Genomic DNA, 21,586 nt, shown 5'->3' on the forward strand with positions numbered 1-21,586 from the left:
CTGTAATGAAGCTAAAATCTGCATGTAGCATGATAGAAAGTCAGTGTATTGTCTAAAACTCATAGATTCAAGTATAGCAGTGTACTTGCGTTATTTAGAAGTGAGTGCATCGAAGCAGTGGGGTGGGGTGGTGGTGGTGGTTGTAAAATTGGGGGCTGATTTTTTTGCAATAACTTTTTATAACTCTTGACCTTTTAAACTAAGCGGAAGTATTACACTACTAAAAAAATAATGATTCAAAAAAATAGGTTAAGAAAAATAAACTTTGGCTATTAGAGGAAAAATTATTGCTAAGAGCAGTTTCAAGGGAGCTGTCTGTGCAAAAAAAGAGAAAAATCTATAAAAGAATCAAGAATAACTTATATGATTAAAAAATTTAAAGAATTAATTTAAATTTAAATACCAGTCACCATGTGAAGTTTTTTGTTTTTGTTTTTTAAAATTCTCACCTGAGGATATTTTTCCATTGCTTTTAAGAGAGAGTGGAAAGGGGAGAGAGAGAGAAACATTGATGTGAGAGAGACACATTGATTGGTTGCCTCCCAGTTGAGACCCTGGTCCAGCCTGCAAGCAATGTGCTTGCCCTATGGAACCTGGGACCCTTCAGTCCACAGGCTGATGCTCTAACAACTGAGCAAAAGTGGCTAGGGCACCATGTGAAGTTTTAAGACTAAAATTGAGTAAAGCAAATTCCAATCCCGAAAGTCTTATAGTTTAGCAGGGTGGGCATACAGGCAAGCATGTATTTACAACGCACCGTGAAAAGGGCTATGTGAATAAAGACATAGGAAATAATCTGAGACCTGGAGGAGAGACAGTCCTTGTTTGGGGTTCCGTTAGGGGTGGCTCTCAAAAGAGCTGACCCTAGAAATGAGTGTTGAAGGATAAATGGGTTCAGCTGGCCAATTTGACAGGAAAGAACACTCTAGTTTAAGTTCGCCATGAAAACCTCAGCCTGCTTAGGAAAGGGTAGTAAGTTCGGCGTGGCTTGAAACAGGATGTGGAGTGGGGAACAACCAGAGACGAGCCTGGAATGTCTGACTGCGGCAGATTGGAGAGGGTCTTGTGAGCCATGCTAAGGGGGTTAGCGTGTCAGGATTTTACCTTAAGGCATGACACATCGAATGCACATCTTAGAGTGACCACTGGCTCTGGAGAGGCTGATGGAAGATCAAATGCAGGATGCAAGACTGGGGAAGGGAAACTCGTTAAAAGACTAGCATAGGAAGTGAGGGCTAGACAGGAGGGGAGAGTTGAGAAATACTTCACAGGCTGATTCAGTGACAGGTCATAGTCCCAAAGACAAGATATAGGATTCATGGGTGACTCTGAGGTTCACTCACCCATCAGACATTTATTGTGTGCCGTTACTAGGCACTGTGCCAGGCACTGTGGGGGCGTAGGGCTAAATACAGCATGGTTCCTGCCCTAGAGGAGCTTTCAGTTTAGTGGAAACACAGAGAACAAATATGAACAAGTCACTGTAGCTGTGATGCTTTATTCTCAAGAGGAGAACAGAGTCCAGAGGGACTTGAGATATCAAAGATGAAGAAGGTGAACCCAGAGTGGGCAAAACTACAAAGCTGAGGGGAGGAGTTTGGGAAAGGAGCGGTCCGTGGTGATAGATGCTGCCTAGAAAGTGGGCAGCAGAGATGAGGTGTCCCCTGGACAGCACTGATGATCTCAGAACAGCAGGGAGGGCTGCCCACCAGATGTCTGTGGGGTGTGGGGCAAAGAGGTAGTGAGGATGCTGAGAGCTGAATACAGCTCTATTTTTAGCGACTGGTCAGGGAGTGAAGAAGAGACAAGCCAGTGAGAGGCAGGCTTCATAAAGATGTAGGTTTTTTTTTTTTTTTTTTTAAACACACATGTTTTTATTGATTTTCAGAGAGAGGAAGGGAGAGGGATAGAGGGATTGAAACATCGATGAGGGTTTAAAAACATCAACTGGCTGCCCCCTGCATGGCCCCCACTGGGATCCAGCCAGCAACCTGGGCATGTGCCCTGACTGATAATTGACCCGGTGACCTCCTGGTTCATGGGTCGATCGATGCGCAACCACTGAGCCACACCGGCCGGGCAAGATGTAGCTTTTAAGATGGAAAATGCTTGAGTATTTCTTCTCACCAGGACCAGCAATAGAACTTGTGGAGGAACCCAGGGCACAATGAAAATCTGGGTCCTCTTGTTAAATTCCTAAGAATTGAAAACAGCGGCGGCAGAGCCTGAAAGCAGCGTGGGGCTCTTCTGAGGTTTGCACCCAGGACGCCGGCCTGGTTCTCGGGGAAGGCGCCCGGGGAGGGAGGAGGGGGTGGGCTGGGCAGTGACAGAGCCTGGCCCCACCGCAGCCGGGAAGGGAGGGCCCAGGTGGGGGGGTAAGAGGGAAACAGAGCTTTGGTAATCTCCTGAGATGGGGGGCTGGGAGATGGAGGGAAGGGGTGCTGGGAGTGGAGGACTTCATGCTGCAGAGATGGTTTTCCTGACTGAATGGTCTGTAGGCAGAGAAAAGTGACAAGTCTGTGGGCAGTGGGAGGCCACACCGAGCAGTGCTGAGGAGCCCGGGGGCAGGGGCAGGAAGGGCCATTGGCAGATGGGGCAGGAGCAAGTGAGGCCCAGGTACTTTGTGGCAAGGGTGCCCTGGAGATGATGGGGAATTCACGTTGGGACAGCGATGAGAAACGGCGTGTCGGGAAAGGCTGGAGGGCTCGCTCAGCGAGGAAGGAATTGGAGATGAAAGTGGGTGGGTAGGAGGCCTGATCAAAGGCGCAGAATTTATGGGTTTTGTATTCTAGCCCTGCGCTGATGAAGTTGGCTGGGCTGGTCTCGAGGGCTCACTCAAAGAGGTAAGCAGCAAAAGTAAGGGGGGCTGCAAGCTCTGCTGGAACGAGCAGAAGTGTCATGGATCGTTGTTATTTTAAGACCAGGCATAGGTGTGCTTATGTGACAAAGAGAGTCCGTGGGGAGGCAAGGCTGAAGGGGCGGGTGAAGGGGCTAAGTGCGGGACGCGGTTTTATCGCCCCCTTGACACCAGAAGGGAGACAGGCCCGCTGCAGAGCCGCCCTGTGGGCGCGTTGCGGGCGACTGGCATCCGCGTGGCCTACGGGAGGAGGCACGGGAGCGGTGAACTTGGCCGCAGCGGGAGCCGGGAGCCGTCAGTTCTTACTGGAAACGAAGGAGGGCGCCCGCGAGCAGCGAGGGGAGCGGCGGGAAGCCGAGCGGAGCCGGGCCGCGGGCGAATCTTCCTCCAAGTTCCCGCGGGTCCCTAGCTCCGCGCCGACCCTCTGCGACTCGGCGACCTCGCGGCGGTGGCCCCCGAGGTCCCGCACGGCCCGGTTAGGGCTTTCGGAGACCTCGCTGAACCAGAGGCCGTGGTGATGCAGAGGTCAGCCAGCATCCGTCAGGCAGCCCCTGTGCCGGGCCCGGCGCTGGGGTCCCGGAGCGGAGCCTGGCACCCCTAGGCCTCTCCCCGGGCGTCCCCTGGGCTTGTATCTTCAGAAGAGCTGCCTGGGTTCCCCGGTTCATCTCCCTCCTCCGCAGCTTCCTTCACCCCAGGGAAAACCTCGCCTGGGCTCCAGGTGCTGCCGCTACCCCGCTCGCTGCCGGGCCCGGCTCCCTCGCCTCCCGGTGCCCAGCTGGGGTTTTCCGAACCTGGGCAGCAGGAGCCCGCCGCAGCTGCCGGGATCTGGAAGGGGTTAAGCCCTCCCCCAGATGGAGAGGGCGCAGGGCAGCCGCGCACCCCCGCCCTCCATTCCGATTCCTGGAGCTCTCGGCTCCGCAGCTCGGCTGGGGCTCCCGGGACGCCCTGGGCGCGCGCAGACGGCGGCCAAGTGGCGTCCGCGCCGCCCGAGCTTGCAGCCGAGGGGGTTCCCCGCCCCGCCACCGCCGCGCGAGCTGCTCCCCGCTCGCGTTCCAGGCGGCGGCAGGGTCAGTAGCTGCAGCCCAGCCTGTAGCTGGGGGGACGGAGGAGGGGAGGAGCCGGAGCGGGAGGGGCGAGAGGGGGCTGCGGGGGCCCTCCGGCCCCGCCCCGCCCCGCCCCCCCGCGGCCGGAGCCCGGGCTGCAGCCGGGAGCGCCGGAGCCTGCGAGCCAGCCAGCAGCGGCGGCGGCCTCCCGGGCGCGCAGTGACCCCGGCGTCCCGGCCTGCGCCCCGCTCATCCCGGGGCCCGCGCCCCCGGAGCAGGGATGCATCATGGCCACGCTGGCTTGCCGGGTGCAGTTCTTGGACGACACGGACCCTTTCAACAGCACCAACTTCCCCGAGCCCAGCCGGCCTCCGCTGTTCACGTTCCGCGAGGACCTCTCGCTCGGCACCCAGCTGGCCGGGGTCCACCGGCTGCTGCGGGCGCCGCACAAGGTACGGCCGGGCGGGGCGGGGCGGGGCGGACGGGGCCCCTGGATGCGGCCCCGGCCGCGGGGAGAGCCCGGGCGGGGGACCCGCGGGCGGGCTGGGCGAGGCGCAGTCCCTGGCGACAAGCGCCCGAGCGCAGACCTCCGCCATCCCCATTCGGCTGGGTGGACCCGGGCGGCGGGCGGCCGGCGCGGGATTCCCCGGCGGGCGAGGAGGACTGCCCCGCGCTCGCGGGCGGGGCTGAGCAGGTGCCGCGCCGGCCCGAGGCGGGATGGAGAGGGCTCCGGGCGCTGCGCCGTTAGCTCCGCCGGGTGGGCGGGGTGGGGCGCGGGCGCCGCCGTCGGCCTCGGTACCGGTGCGGGTGCCTAGCCCGGCTCGGAAAGAAGCTGGGCCCCGGAGGACTCAGGTCCTTCGGAGGAGAGCCCTGAGCGACGCCCGGGACAAAACCTCTCGGGCCTCCGGGGCAACTGCGGGCGGTCACACGACCCTCGCGACAAAGCGACCCTTCCCGGGGGACGCCGCCTCCTTCTCCCGCCCTAGGACGCAATAGCGCGCGGAGCAGCCCCCTTTTCTTAGGAGAAGCAGGTGGCCTTGGGAACCCTGGAGGAGCCGCCGCGGTGGGCGAGGGGCGGGGGCGCCAGGGGCGGCGCGCGCACAAAGCCTGAGCCTCGGCGCCCGAAACGAGTGTCCCCCGGGAAGAATGGCTTCTCAGTCCACTCGGTAGAGTTTTCTTTTTAACCCTTTGCAGGAGGACAGGCGTCTTGCAAAGTGTGTGTTGCCAAGAGCTGAGCATTGAAAGCTAACCTTTTAGTTAGCCAGGAGAGCCCGTCCTCCCACTTAAACAGATTGACTGCAGCTTGAAGAATTACTTCCCCGGCACATTTTTTTTTTTTTTTTTTGCTTAGGGTCCATATCAAAGCTTGGAGATGATTTATGCTTTGAGGATCAACATTGATAAATATTTGGAAGAGCTGTATACCCGTGATACAAAAAAAGAACAAAATTGATTAAAAAAATTCTTTAGATTTCTGTATGATGTTCACCGCCCTGGACCTAGAGGCGGAGGTTGTGCGTGGAAACCCGAGAACTTTGGCAGTGGTGTTTTTTCTCCCCCTATTAGTCGTGTATCAGTGCTTCCCCCTACTACTTAATTAGTAAACTGTTTTCAGGAGTGAGGAATGGGGCAGTTCTGTCTCATTCTGTCCGTGTTCGTGCAGGATGGATACAGTCACCATTCCTGGGAACCTCTCTGGCCACAAAAGCAGGTTGGATTGGGAGATGGACAGAATGACATACTGTGGATCCAGCTTATCAGAGTCACCTTTGTAAATTATTTGGTTTTCCTCAGCCAGTGGATTCAGCTAGAAGTTTTCGAAGGGCTTCTTCAGCATTATGATATGCCATTCCTTATGGTCTCTGATTGCAGTGATCTTTGGTTGAGACCGCAAAAGACATAATTGTGGTCCTATGACCTTGAAGTGGTTTCCTTGGATTTCAAACCCTATATACATGGTTGACCTTTCAAGCTGGAAGCTGAAATACCTTTTTATGATTCCATGAAATAGCAACGTAGTCTTGATTCAGTGTTTCTGGTGTGGTGGGAGGAAGTCCCTATGCTCCATTGCTCCCCCCCCCCCGCCCCCCAGAAGCCACAGCATAGCAGTTGTACCGGCTCACAGAACTTTCTGAGGTTTCCCTTGTGGAATAAACAAAACCAGAAGATATCCCACAGAGACCCTTGACCCCTTGTCTTGGGGGCCGGCCAGTTTTAGTCTCCGAGTCTTCTGCTCAAAGGCCGCTGTAGTGTATTCAGGTGTTTTGTTTTTATTATCTAGAGCTGAGTGAGTGGCTGATTCTGTTAGCCAGGCTTCTGTAAAGCAGAATTCAGGGCAATTTATATGCCTAGGTGCACATTCATCTTTTAAAATGTTGGTCAGTTTCCAACAAGGAGTCTTAATATTGGATGATCCACCTGTGATAGAAAGAGCTAACACATTTTGAGCACTTGGCGTGTAGGTGCGTGCTCAACCAGGGATGTCAATGCATGATCTCATTCAATACTACACACCTCTCTGAAGTGGAGACTTTTATATCCCTATTCTACAGATGAGGAAACTGAGGCAGAGAGTATTAAGTAACCTGGTTTCTCCGCTAGGAGTGGGAGCTGAAATTCAGGCCTGTGTGACTTCAGACCCCAGTACTGTTCTGCCCCTGGACCAGCTGGGTGGCTGTGAGCAGAAACCATACCACCTGGGGTTTTTGTTCCATTAACTTGGGGAGCTCACCAAATCACCTTCCTGTGCAAGGTACCTTTTGGCCTGGGGTAGATGAATGTTACAAGCATGAGTAAGAGCCTTGAGGCAGAATTCCTGGTCTGGTAGAGTTCACAGTCAGAGGTGGGAGTAAACAGTTATCAAGCCTGCTGTAAATTAGCTAATGGTGAGTGAGTAGGCAAGCTGTCACCCCAGACCCCTGCCGTGGATAAGGCTTCCCTGGCCACAGGGAGAGCTTCTCCCAGGTCCCACTGAGCCCAGCCTGGCAAGAGGAGGAGTTCCTGGGGGGTGGGGGGCATTCTGGGTGGTGGAAAGAGGGGAGAAGCATGGCTGTCAAATGCGCAGACACTCTCAGTGCTCTCAGCCATCCTGCACATTCAAGTCCCTGTGCAAAGTAGATTGCACATACAGAAAAGTGTGCAGGACATAAGTGAGCAGCTGGGTGAATTTCCACTAAATGAATACACCTGTGTAACCAGCTCTTGGAAGGCCCTAACAGAGGGTCCTAATTTGTCAAGTTTCCTAGGGATTCTCTTGTGCTGGGAGCCTTTGAACTGGATAACCTCTCAGGTCCTTCCCAGCTAAGACCTGAGTCTATGCATCTTTTCTTAACCTGATGACATATTTATTTACCTCATGTCTGCTGACTCCATTAGAAGCGAGTTGTTCATTTAATTAAACCATTGTCTGCGACAAAAACAATATATTGCACTTGTTATGCTGTATCTTTTCTGTTTTCAAACCGTTAGATTGGAAAAAGAAAGCCTCAGCTTTTTATAGTAGATCCAGGGAAGATGATTAAATAAATCATTAGTTTGATGACAAGGTAAAAACTGGTGCTGTATTCTCACCAGGGAGATGTTCATTTTGGTGGTTATAAGTTTTGACTGGACTAAATGTGTGGCCTTTTGTTTTCAAATGCTGTATAAACAGGTGTTTATTTTTGGTGTAGTGTTTTAAAAGAAAAAAATTGTAATTATAGGACTTCTAATGTAGAAAAAACTATGTAGCAGAATTAATAGAATCATAGACCTTTCAAAGCTTAAATGTGTTTGGATTGATTGACACTGAAGGTTCAGACTGTAAGGATTCATGTTTCTTTTTGATAGACAAAACTGCTATTGTAGAATATTTTTACAAAGAAAATGATAATTAGCTCATGTGTCAAAATGGCAAGTATGACAGTAATTTACTTCAGGAAATGTTTTGGTGCCTGCTGTGGATTAGAAAGTGGAGTGGTAGTAACTATTGTGTCCTAGACACGCGTCATCTCACCAAGCCCACGACCTCTGGGTGGGTCAGGTGCTGGTACTGTTCTATCTCACAGCAGAAGGACCCAGAGCAGAAGGAAGTCACCTGACCACATGAGTGGGAAGTTCCAGAGTTGGAATCTGACACCAGCTCTTAATGACTCCACTTTTGTGCCTTGAATGTCCTCCTTCCAAGCAGCCTGTCCAGTTCCAGAGTTCCATCCTCTGATTGGATTAGCTATGACTATATCCTGTCCGTTTCTTTCTCACTACCTTTGTCTTTGTGGTTACCTTGCTGCCTCAGGTATCCCACCTGTAAAATAGCTGCTTGCAGTGAGGATTAGAGGCTTAGTGATCCAAGTCTGGGCTGGGCATCACCTGGGCTCTTAATAAAAATGCTCTTAGGCCTCCCTCCTCCCCTGATGAATCAGAATGTGCATTTTCCCAAGATGCTTTGGTGATTCCTGTGCACACTGCAGTCTGAGCAGTGTGGATTAGAGGTCATTTAGATCAGGCTCTCAGTACCTGGGGGTTATCACTGTCTCCCCTGTTCTCAGGTAACTTCCTTGAGGGTAAAGACTGGCTGTCCCGTTCTCCAGTGTTCTACAGTCTGAGTAGTCCTAAGGTGGAGTGTGCACTAAGTTGATTGATCAGTGTTAGTTTTAGAACACAAATCCACTGGCATTATTGCTCTAATGAATTTCCACCTTAATCCTCTTAAGTGACACATCTGCTTGCTACATTACATTAAGATTTTTAAAAGATGAGATCATTAGTAAAGTTGGCAAGTGTGGTGTGTCATATAGCATCTTAGGACAAAACTATTTAAGAATATTGTATGAACTACTAAGAGCACCTCTGTGCAAGCTGAGATGAGTCTGACTCTACTGTAATTAGCTCAGTTGGTTGGAGCTGTGCTATTGAGATCAGGATCATGGGATTGAACCCTTTATGGGTCATTTGGCTTTGCTTCATGCACGGCCACAGACCGCCTCAGTAACCCAGTCAGACGTCCAGCAGGTGCTGTCATAGCTCCCTGAAAGGATTTGGGTTGGAATGTACTGGTAGAAGTCTTTGGGGGGGGGAGGGCTAACATATAATGAATTCGTGCTGACCACTATACTGTAGGCTCCGTGCATAGCTTCGTTCATTCTCACAAGGACTTTAGCAGACAGACAATGGTATCCCCAGTTAACAGATGAGGAAACTGAGACACAGGGTGGTTAAACAGGTTTTCTGAGGCCACACTGCTTTTAAGTGAAGGAGCTGGGATTTAAGGTCAAGTCTTTTTTTACTCCAAAGTCTGTAGCCAACTGTGTCTCATTATTAGAAAACCAGCAGAGCACAAGCTCTCTGTGCAGAAGGAGGCGTGGAAGGGGAGGGGGCCTCACTGCATTGCCTTTACGTTCGGCTGCCTGTCACAGGGCTGTGACTTAAATGGTTGTGCTCTGGTCTTTCCAGCGTTGAAGCTCAGTGAGGCTGTGCCTTTTGTCCTCAGAGTCCAACCTGTGTCCTTCTGGAAAACAACAGGACTGCCTTCACCCTCCCCCTCCAGACTCTGAAATGTTAGTTCTTAATGGTGGCAGATTTAAAACTGATTAACATGCTGAGGCCAACTCAGGAACACCCCTCCCCCAACCTCCTCTACCCTCCATGGTTTATTTCTCTCTAAAGATGAAACTTTGGAACACTTGGGAACTTTTCTGTCCTCAGAGGGAAGACAGTCACCACTCTTGGCAACCTCCACACCTCATCTCCAGATGATGCCTTTGTTGGCTGTGGCTGGCTCAGGAGTGTCCCTGATTTAAATCTGGCTTTCTATATTGAATGTAAACTATAAAAAATAAATAAATTTGGCTTTCTAATTGGTATAGCTTGTTCCATTTTTGTGGGATGTTTTCAGAGTCCTGGGTTTGTCAACATCTCCTCTTTTACAGAGATAACCAGACTGCTCTTTAAATTTTCTTTTTCTTTTTTTAAAACTATTTTATTGGGAAGTGTTTCTGAGCCTTGTTCTGAACTAAGTAAGAAAGAATGGGGGAAATTAAGTTATAATGAATGTTAAACCTCACCAGAGATGTAATCAGCAAAATCCAGATTGTGGGAGACCTATCAACCAATTGCAAATAAAAAAGAAATGAAAGGAAACCTTAGAGACTTAAGAGACCTATCAACCAATTGCAACATGTGGTTTTAATTGGAAATGGATTCAAACAAACACATTATAAATAAATATTTGTTGTCATGGGGGAAGACTGAACAGTGACTCTTTGATATAAAAGTTATTAAAGTTAAATTAATAAAATAAAATTAATAAAGATATTTGATAATAAAATTATTAAAGTGTGATAAGTGTATTGTAGCTCCAAACATGTTGCCCAGGGCCAGTCACAGGCAGCATCTGACATTGGCCTGCAACACACCCAGCGGCCAGCTTCAGACAACATCAGAGCAGGATCAAATTAGTTTTATAATCAGCATATCCAAAGGGTGATCTTGGCAGGAAGCAGACCCTCTTTTTGTGGTCACTACCTTAACAAGAGCTCATGTACTGTAGGTGGGGTTTATCCTCATAGTCAGCCAGCCTGAGGGTAGACTCCATGCACGAACGAGCCAATAATAATAAAGACTCAATTATGACAGGAGGACCCACATAACCTACACAAGGGACATTCCTGGAGCACCCAGCTCAGGTGATCAAAAAGACTGCGCCACTGAATCCCACAGGGCACCTAATACATAAGCTCACCTGCAGCCAAAATAGGGAGACTAAGAAACATGCCCCAAATGAAAGAAGAGGAGAAATCTCCAGAAAAAAAGATAAATGAAATGGAAGCAAGCAATTTATCAGATAGGGAGTTCAAAAAAATGGTTATAAGGATGCTCAAAGAACTTAGTGAGAACTACAACAGCATGAAAAAGGGCACAGAAACCATAAAAAAGAGTGAGTCAGAAATAAAGAATACAGTATCTGAAATGAACAATACACTATAAGTAATAAATAGTAGGTTGGATGAAGCAGAAGATCATATCAGTGATTTGGAAGACAAGGTAGCAGAAGATACCTAATCAGAGCATCAAAAACAAAAATGAATGTTAAAAAGTGAGGCTCGTTTAAGAGACCTTTGGGAGAATATGAAGTGTAACAATGTCCATGGACATCATAGGGGTACCAGAAGGAGGAGAGAGAGAACGAGGGATGGAGAACCTATTTAAAGAAATAATGACCAAAAACTTCCCTAACCTGGTGAAGAAAAAAGACAAACAGCCCAGTGAGTGCAGAGAGTCCTAAACAAGATGAACCCAAAGAGGCCCTCATAAAGGCACATCATAATTAAAATGGCAAAGGTAAAAGACAGAGAATCTTAAAAGCAGCAAGAGAAATACAGCTAGTTACCTACAAGGGACCTTCCATAAGACTGTCATCTGATTTATCAACAGAAATATTTCAGGCCAGAAGGGATTGGCGTGAAATTTTAAAAGTGATGAAAAGCAAAGACTTACAACTAAGACTATTTAACCCAGAAAAATACCCCAAATAACCACAGCAATCTTGAGAAAGAAGAACAAATTTGGAGAAATCACACTACCTGATATCAAACTATATTACAAGGCCATAGTTACCAAAACAGCATGGTACTGGCATAAAAACAGACATATAGGTCAATGGAATGAAATAGCCCAGAAATAAACCCACACTTTTGTAGTCAGTTAATATTTGACAAAGGGGGGCAAGATAATACAGTGAGGTAAAGACAGTGTCTTCAATAAATGGTGTTGGGAGAATTTGACAGATATGTGCAAAAAAATGAAACTAGACCACCTTCTTATACCATACATGAGAATAAACTCGAAATGGATTAAATACTTAAATGTTACACTCGAAACCATTAAAATCCTAGCAGAAAACTAAGGCAGTAAAATCTTAGACATTTCTTGTAGCAGTATTTCTTCTGTATAAATCCTTGGGCAAGGGAAACTAAAGAAAAAATAAACAAATGGCAATATATCAAACTAAAAAGTTTTGCACAGCAAAGGAAACCATCAACAAAATGAAAAGACAGCTCACTGAAAGGGAGAACATATTCACCAATGATACATCTGATAAGGGGTTAATATCCAAAATTTATGAAGAGTTAATAAAATGCAATACCAAAAAATCAACTAATCCAACTAAAAAATGGGCAAAGACCCAGCTGGGCATGGCTCTGTGGTTGAGCATCGACCTAGGATCGGGGAGATTGTGGTTTGATTCCTGGTCAGGGCACATGCCCCGGGTTGTGGGCTGGATCCCTAGTCGGGGGCATGCAGGAGGCAGCCGATCAATGACTCTCTCTCATCAATGATGTTTCTCTCTCTCCCCCTTTTCCTTCCTCTCTCTGAAATCAATAAAGATATATGAAAAAAATTTTTTTTGGAAAGTAAATTTATTACCCCAGCACTCTTACTATTATGGGCAACTTTTTCTTTCTATAGACTGATTAACCCATTTGTGGGTTAGGGGGAAGATAGTCCATTAGAAAAAATTAAGTACCATGTACCGGCAAAATTATCTATCTACCCAGAAGTTTATTTTTAGAGTCACATAGTGACAAATGGAATCTACATTACATTCTATTTTCAACTTGAAAACATACATCCTCTTTACCACTTAGATTTGTAACCTAAAAATTAAAATGTTGGACTGCAAGGGAAAATGTTTAGAACTTCAGGTTAGGGAAAAAAATAATCTCAAAGTTGTCGAACATGTTGAAAAGAAGGGAAAATGTTAAATATCTTATTGTTCAGTATAGAACAATGCTCCTTGATTTGGCAAAAAGGACACAGAAAAACTGGTATGTTGATCACCTCGTAACTTTAGAGTTGGAGGAAAAGACAGGTGGTCTCATCCAAGCTGTGTTCGTACAGAAGGACCTTTTGTAAAGCCTCCGGTCAAGAATGTTCTAGCTTCTTCTTCATGTATGATAGTGAGTGGTTGCTTTTCTCTTCAAGAGTGGCCTTTTCCATTTTTAAACTTATTTGTTAGAATTTATTCTTACTTGTCCCTGGTTTTCACTTGGAGAGGTGGGTCCTCCTATCCCCACAGGTGGGGATGGAGGTGGGTCTGGACAATTAATTAGCTGACTGCCCAAGAGAATGGGAATAGGATGGATAAGCCAGAGGAACCTTAGCCCCAGGGTTTGGTAAGTGGGGTGACCTGTGACCTGCAGATAGTGCCTAGAGAGGTTTGCTGGATCAAACCAGTTAGTTTTTCCTGTGTTGGCAGAAGTAAAAAGCTGCTTTCTTCTCCTGTTAAAGCTAAGTAATATGGACAGTTTTTGTCACTCAAGTCAATATATATGTATATATTGATATGTATATGTCTACATCCTAAAGCATCTTCAACACTTGCAGTTCCATTTAGCTGGGAACTTAAACTGTGTGTGTGGAATCAGGGTGACATTGCTGGGAGATTTCACCATTAACAAAGCTAGATTCAATGAGAGAAGGGCCAAGAGGCGAGGAGTCTCACCTTATACGCCAAACAAAGCATCTGCTCCCGTTGTACACATCTGCATGTGTATACATTTGGAGACAATGAAAATCACTCTGAAGAAATAGGAATCTCTTCCCTCACCACCCAGAGGAACCACTCTTAACACTTTTATGTCTTACCAGGATTTTAATATCTATACATATTAAAATATAGAATTATATCTGAATACTTTCCTAAGTTGTTAACATTCTCTGAGCATATCATCTTTAAGGATAGCATGGCAATCCAGTCTGTGCATGTACCAGACATTGCTCCCATGCTCTGTGAGGGAAAGGGCTCTGTCTTCTAAAATGAATGCTGCATGAGTGAGCCATTCGATGTTTAGGTGGTTGCCAATAAAAAATACAGATAATGTTGTAATACATATACTCACAGAAAAAAATCTTTACGTTCATATCTATCTGATTATTTCCTTAGGGCGAATTCCTGTATGTTTAATTGCTGAGTAGAAGGGTAAAGAATTCATTTTGGGTGAGAGTGCTTTCCCCCATTTGAATCATTGGAGATGGTTGGAAAGATGGTCCCTAAATCAATGTAGGGCCAAGCTGTGGAGCACAGTCTGACCTCCTCCTTTCATGTGCAGCTGGTGTCACAGCTGAGAGTGACATTTGAATTCTGGTAACACCTCCAGGTGGTATTCAGAGAAGAGTATTAAAACCTAAGACTGCATCTAAGGGTCACCTCTGCTGGGCTTTCCCAGCCCTCCTCCAGACCTACGTGGTATACCTTCTGTATCCCCTCTCACCTGTGACACCCTGGTTCTTATTTCATTCCATTTCACCATCTCCCAACCAGGTGTAAATCCCCAGTAGCAGGAAGTGCATTTTAACTCACCTTTTAGTTCTGAGTTCCTAGGACAGTGTCTGATACACAATAAACCCTAGTGAATGATTAATGAATATTTGTAAGAATGTTAAGTGTAGTAGATATTTATATGCATGATGTTGCAGACCCCTAACATTCAAAAGCTGATATCCTCAAACCTTTGTTGATCCCTAATCTGTAGACATGATTTAGATGTTATAATTTTCCCCACAAACTGCACGTGAGTGAGGTAGAACCAACTCTTTAATGTATCAAAACCTAGTTCTGGCCTTTTCTCCACTAGGTCCTCAGATAGGAAGCCTCGGTTTTGGCAAAAGAAGTCCCACCATCCTGTCAGTGCCATTTCCTGTTGAGTGAAAGGGATGTGCAAATGCCCTGGGGCTCTCCCGGGTGGAGGTAGTGAGGTGTCCTCCATGGGCCAGATTTGAGGCCTGCAGCACAAGATGGGGAAGCACCACCTGGTGAACCAGCTGTCTCCACTTGCCTTGTTGTTCCTGAGCCTTCCTCTCAGCCTTGTTTACCCTTCCTGCTCATGTTGAGCCACAAGGAGGGTGAGGACAGCTGGGAGCTTGTGTGAGCGGCAGGATCCCTGAGGACGGGGTGGCAGCAGCATCTGTTATTAGTGGGAAATTCCAGGAGAAGGTGGATCTGGGAGACTGGAGGGGAGCCTGCAGAGTCCAAGTGCCCTTCTATCTATCTATATGGGGAGATTCAGCCCTTTGCCAACCTCAGAGGCTCAGGGTAGATTTTATTTCAGGTGATGGCACTCACTTAAGAGAGATGTGTTACTGCTTCACCATATCAGATCCTAGCTTCAGGCGGGGGGAGAGTTCAGGCTGGCTCCTGGTCACAGCTCCTGTAGATTGCCAAGCCTCTGGCTCCGGCAGGACCTGGCAGTGCCGAGGGGTGAGTGTCTGAGTGGCCATTCCCAGAGGTGGGAGAGGTCATCTTCCTGGGGATTCTCCATTCAAGTTCAACAGTACCGTGTGTCTGGGGGCAGGGAAAGAGAGCTGTTGGGTACCCTGTCTAGAACAATAGTCAAGGATATGAGTGGTTTTTTGTTCCCAGAACTGGGTGCATTTTTGTGGACAGTGATTCATCAGAGAGCACGCCAGTAACAGAGCCACGGCATGTCTGTGCAGTTTACGAGGCCCTGGGACACAGGTTCCCTGGCTGGTCCTCTCACAACTCTGAAAGGGGGTGAGATGGGGCATTTAGGCCCACAGCCAAGAGGAGAAAACAAAAAGCTAGTTGGTTTCATGACTGCTGCACAGTATCCGCCCCTCAGTGGTTGGAGGGGCCAGAGCTCAGGCACATGTCCTCCGACATCCTGGCCCCAGCTCCCTCCAGTGAGGCTCCCTGCTCAGCCTGTCAGAGATAAGCATGAGGAACATGTACTGACACCCAGGGAAGCTTGCGGAGTGAACACAATCAGGGAAAATTTTAGCTGAGTTTGTGGGCATCATATGTCACCTCGTGATGGTGATTTGTGGGGGCTGGGCAGCAGAGCTTGGCTCAATGGGAAACGTTATTTCTCTTTATGCCACTGATCCCAGGACATGAAAATGATCATGTCATGATTCGTTGGGGAAATAAGTCATAAAGAAAAAAGTGAAGTAATAATGGAAAGTAGCATATGACTTTAAGTGTGACATGGGCTGTAGAAATGTCAGACACGGGGAAAATCCCAGTGAACTGCATGGAGCGAGCGGGTGGGTTCGAGTAGGTGAAGGGCCTTCCTTCTACGCTGGTGAGAAGAGACCGGGGGTCAGGATGAGGCCTGGATGGCTCAGGGCGGTGAGAATGGCCGTCCCGAAGGTGGTGACTCACAGCACTGGGCCTTGGGGCTGAGCCGGTACCCTGGGCACAAAGCTGTTTTGGAAGTTACTTCCATTCCATTCCATGGAAACATACGGGAAGAGGAGAGAAAAACAGGAATATGGGAAGGAAATAATTACCAAGAAGAAGCGAGGGAAAGAGAAACGGGGAAAAGGAGAGAAGGGAGGCATGCACAGGCAGTCACCGAAAAGCCGCCCCTGAAGAATGCGTGAAGAGGAGGAGCGTCAGGGACAAGCTGCAGGATGGCCTGGCCTGTGCAGGGTCCCCCGCTGTCCATGGCCGCCTGTCACGGCTGCTCCCTGGTGAGTTGAGGCAGCAGCCAAAGGGAGCTTAAGATGTGGCCCTCTCCCGGGACTCTGCCTCCTTCCTCTCCTTCACAGTGTTTGTGGGTGTCTGCCTGGTGTCAGGCTCTGTTAGGGCCAGCACAGTAACCAAAATAAACCCAAGGTTGGCAGAATGGCTGTGGGCTCCAGCTCCTGCCCAGCCTGTGCACTCCACATTCCTGCTCCTACCACCTTCGAACAATAGCATCTCCTTATGGGGCTGTTGTGGACAAAAATAAAATAAGGATCCCACCATTACATGTCGCAGAGATCTGCCACTTGGCTTACGTGGCCTCTCGCCCCAGAGCCAAAGCAGAACCTGCAGATGCAGCCCCACCTGCCTGTTCACCCACACCCGTGTATGGCAGGGGAAGGTGTGTCCCTTCTGGCCATGCCAGGTCTCTTCCCACTGTACCTTCAACATCTGTTTCCCTCTGGGATACATCCTTTAGCACTGAGATGGGCTAAAACCTCTGTCATCCAGAAAACTCTTCCTCCCCGGCCCCCAGATCCAGCCCTCTTCCTTCACCCTCGAGTGTCTTAGACCGTGTCTAAGCTCCACTGCCTTCCTCTCTCCCTCCTATCCCATTCGGACTCTTGTTCCCACAGGGAAACTGCTCTTGCTAAGGTACTTGTCTTTAATGCGGAGATACTTTTCTATGATCTTATTTAATCTCGTAGCAGCACCTGCCGTTCCTGGTCGTCCCCTCTGAGGAATGCTTGCTGCTCTAGGTTGGATAGTGAGAGATTCACCTTCCTTTTCTATTTTTTCATGGTCTTTCTGCTCCCTCCTGCCCTTCAAATGTTGGCCTTCCTCAGGCTCTGTCCCGACATCCCGCTTTCTTCTCACAGTTGACCTTCTTTCCTGGGTGGCTTTGAGGGCTTTCAAATCCCCCCTGGATACCTCCTCTTAGGTGTCCCATAGATGATGAACATGCACTGTGTCTAGGTTGGATCTTATTTTCCTGCAGACATGTGCTGCCTCAGTGAGAAATGTCACCATCCAGCCAGCTGCCCAAACTAAGAACTCCCTGCCTCTGACCCCCATCTCTCAGCCCTCACATTCTTGTGATTCTGCTGCCTCTTAGCACTTTTCTCCCCAGCCCACATATAGTCCTTGGTATATAGAAAGTACTCAGTAAATGATGAAATGAATGAAAAATAAACAAGATAACAACATATAAGAAAGTGTCTGTCACATGGCAATTGCTCAAAAAACACCTATATTAGTTATCCATGGCTGTGAACACATCACTCTAAAGTATAGTTGCTTAAAGCATTTTTATTACCTCTCACAGTTTCCTTGGGCCAGGAATTTTAGAGCAGCTCGAGGTGGTGCTGGCTCAGAGTCCCTTATGAAGTTACAGCCAGATCATAGCTAGGCCAGGGCCATCTCAGAGGTTTCTTCAATCACAAGTCTGATGTCTGGGCTAGGAAGATACAAATAGCTGGGAGCTCCCTGGGTGCTTCTTTATCCCTCTGTAGTCTTTCCACAGGTGTCTCTAGCTTGGTGGCTTCGGGTAAGCTGGACTTCTTATGTGGTAGCCCAGGGCTCCAAAGAGAGGGCCGGGGGGATGCTGTGTCCTCTTTCTCAACCACCACTCTTGCTGCTCGTTAGAAGCAGGTCACCAAGGCTGGCCCACATTCAAGGGCCGGGGATTAGAGACCATTGTTTCATGAGAGGAGTGTCAAAGAATTTGTAAACGTTTGAAAAAGAAATTTATATTCAGTAAAATTGACTTTTATTTTTGATGTATGAGTTTTAACACATGCGTTAGGTTCTTATAACTACAGTAAGTCCTCTCAATGTTGTCGATAGGTTCTTGGAAACTGCAGCTTTAAGTGAAACTACATATAATGAAACCAGTTTTACCACAGGCTAATTGATATTAACAAGAGTTAAGCTCAAGGGATCCTAATCCCAATTTAATAGTTCATATCATTATAGGGCAGAGTTTGCATTTTAAATACACATATATATTTTAAATGACTCACTTGGCAAAGCTGATCTTTTTTAATTTTTTAATTTTTATTTTTTTAGAGAGAGAAACATTGATGTGAGAGAGAAACATCGATTCGTTGCCTCCCGGAGCCAGGGATCAAACTGCATCCTGGGTACACACCAAGGCAGGGAATCAAACCAGAAACCCCTTGGTATATGGGACAACCCTCCAACCAACTGAGATATTCTTAAGCGTTTAATCTAAAATTTTTAACTTCTCTTTTATTTTATGTTGGTAATTAGTGTTTTACTATATTTTTACTTAGCCTTGGGATGAAGACTATCAGCTTCATTAACAGAGATCTGCTTTTCTGATAACCAGCTGATGTTTTGCCTAGTGAGGTTTAACAAATACTGTATGTTCTGTATGCTAAGGTCTGCCTCTAGGCTTCACCTGCTCCTCACAGGGGCATGGGAGGTTTAGAGCACTTACTAACTGGGATTGATCTGGCTGCTATCACCTTTTATTTTTGGTGACTAAATCCTTCTCTATAAGATATAAGCAAAATGTTTGTTCCTTTATTTGATGCATAAGAAGGTAAATTTGACACAGTGAGGGGAAGAAAGGCTACAGATATTTTGCAAATAAGATTTTTATCTACAAAAACTAAGTACAAAACAGTGACAAAGATTTTCACATTTTGTGCATTTCTTTGGCCACCTTTCAGCATTTGAATGAATTACTCTTCATTTATGATTTTTGTGTGAAACTTGGGGCTCTTTATCTGCAGCTTGTTGACCTGGGACTCTACTATGTAAGCCTGTTCCTCAGGCTCCTGTAACTTGTGCTGGAGCTTGTGGAACGTGGAGAGGCTGACGTTGGATTTCTCCTGAGAATGAATGGAAATGCATTTAGGATCGAATAAAGTTCAGAATTTCTAGTGTGTGTATATATATATATATATATAAAAGAGAACTTCCCGTGGCAGATTTCTGGTCACAGAAACGTGACCAAACATTGAAATAAATGTGAGCTATACTATATATTTAAGAGAGATTAATAACAACAAGATAATTCGTTTCCAACTTACTTATTCCAGTTCAGGGTGTGTGTGGCTACGGCTAATCCCAGCATCTCAGGGCCCAAGACAGGAATCCACTTTGGACAGGACACCCTTCAATTGCAGGGCACATCACCCCCACCCCCACACTCAGACTGGGACAATGTAGACATGCCAATTGACCTAACCTTCACATTTTTGGGATGTGGGAGGAAACCAGAGTCCCGGGAGAAAACCCATGCAGACATGGAGAAAACATGCAAACTCCACACAGACAGGGGCCCCAGCTGGGAATTGATTTTTTTCCCTTCTCATCAACGTTAGAACAAAAGGATGTTGAACGAAATGACATTATTTGATGGCCTGCTTTACCACAGGATACAGAACAATTCCGGCAACCTAAAGAATTCCCTAGGGCTACTCCTTTGTAGTCAGACGTTCCCTGGTAACCAGGGATCTGTTCTCTCTCCATATAGTTTTGCTTTTTCCAGAATGCCATATAAATAGAATCATTCAGTATGCACTCTTTAGAGACTGGCTTCTTTCACTCTGAACAATGCCCTGGAGATCCAGCTAAGCTGTTACGTGCATCAGTGGTTCATTCCTTTTAAATGCTGAGTGGTATTCCATTCTATGGATGTACCAGTCCATTGATCCATCCACTCCTCGAAGGGCATTTGTGTTATTTCTGGTTTTGGGCGATTACAAATAAAGCTGCTGTAAACATTTGATCTGGAGGCTGCATCTCTTCGCCACTATGTCATACCTTTTTCTGCCATACCCATTTGTGTAGAGATTTTGTGTGAACATAAGTTTTCATTTTTCTAGGATAAATACCTAGAAGTGAGATTGCTTTCTGGCAGAGAAATCCTTGGCGCTCTCCTTAGCTGGACTATCAGGAGGTCATTAGGCAAATTACCCCGTGTCAGAAGAATTTGTTCCTGAAGTCTTTGGACTTCAGAGTATAAGTGCCTTCTAAAACTCTGCCCACAGAAAGGACCATTCATTTAAAAATCACTGTTTGTTTATTTGGCTATTCTTTATTCGTTGTGGAAGAATTATGAAGACTGAGGTAAAGCCCTGGTGTCCCCCTGCAGCCTTGTCACCCTGAGCTCTGGCGTCACCCAGCACTCACTCTGTACCCTCCACAATTTTATGAAGGGGCAGTGCCTGTGATGGAGCCCTGTGGGAATAATTTTCAAACCTCATGGAGCACAGATCATCAGAAATTCTGTCAGGTGGCAAAATGCCATAAATAAATGGAGCAGCAAGCAACACTGGGGAATGCTCGTGTATGAAAAATGCACTTTGGTCACTGGGTGTAGAGATGAAGTTAGCAGCGACGGGTGTGTGGCCGGACGGCTGCGGTTCTCTTCCTCTGTTAGTCAGAGAGCAGATCCGAAGTGAAGGAGGCAGTGGGGACAGTGGGAGTGGGGCACAGTATGTGAGTTCAGAGGTTAAAATATTACAGATCCAGTTTTTGAATGAGTTTGACATTCTCTTTATAAAGGAAAGCTGAGCATCCAGAGGATGCCAGGGCTTCAAGGTGGCCCTTGGTGGAGGATGCCTTCATCAGGGCTTCTCGCACATTCCATCTACTCTCAGCTGAATGAAACCCCCAGCCTGGGGACCTGCCTGAAATGCACAAGCAGAGCCCACCGTTTCGCTGCCTTTCTTTTCTGCAGGATTATCTGGGATGCTTACTTTCCTGAGGATATTATAGTACATAAATTAACGATTTAAAGAGGGGCAGTTCTGTTCGCTGTTCCAAATACCTTTAAAAACAAGCTGCCTGCCTGTGTGATCTCTAGGAACACACGAGGAAGTTAAATGTGAAATCGTGCCCGACCTCCTCAGAAGCCTTTCACTCACCTCACGTAGACGTGAGTTTTTGTGCTTTGTCAGGTTCTCTGCAGTGGACTTGGAAATCCAAGAAGAGTAAAGCATGGTCCTTGTTGCCAAGAACTCATAGGCCGTGGAGACACGTGGCCCGATACTCTAACCATAGGTGTCACTTTATTTCTATGCAAAATGCATTCAGAGTTCCAGACACAGACAGCCAAGTCATAGTGAACTTGGGAATGCCACCCGTGTGTAAGTGAGGGACTGTGCTTATGCAGAAATTGTGACTGGCCTATATTTAGTTGAATTTCATTAGACTTTTTAGTTTGTGGAAAGATGTTTAGGACAG

At 47.4% G+C, this 21,586-nt stretch overlaps 1 protein-coding gene across 2 annotated transcripts in view; it reads left to right on the forward strand.

Moving 5' to 3' along the window:
* Positions 1–4,161: 4,161 nt before the first annotated feature.
* FHOD3 (formin homology 2 domain containing 3) overlaps positions 4,162–21,586 on the forward strand; it is a 396,157-nt gene continuing 378,732 nt past the window's right edge. For both annotated transcript variants that reach the window (XM_087819066.1, XM_087819067.1), the window contains exon 1: positions 4,162–4,352. In XM_087819066.1, coding sequence (XP_087675192.1) covers positions 4,188–4,352 — 165 coding nt within the window. In that variant the 5' untranslated portion in view covers positions 4,162–4,187. The remainder of the gene's footprint in view (positions 4,353–21,586) is intronic.

The sequence above is a fragment of the Miniopterus natalensis genome, chromosome 7, assembly GCF_054644295.1.
Source record: "Miniopterus natalensis isolate mMinNat1 chromosome 7, mMinNat1.hap1, whole genome shotgun sequence".
NCBI classification, from domain to species: Eukaryota; Metazoa; Chordata; class Mammalia; order Chiroptera; family Miniopteridae; genus Miniopterus; species Miniopterus natalensis.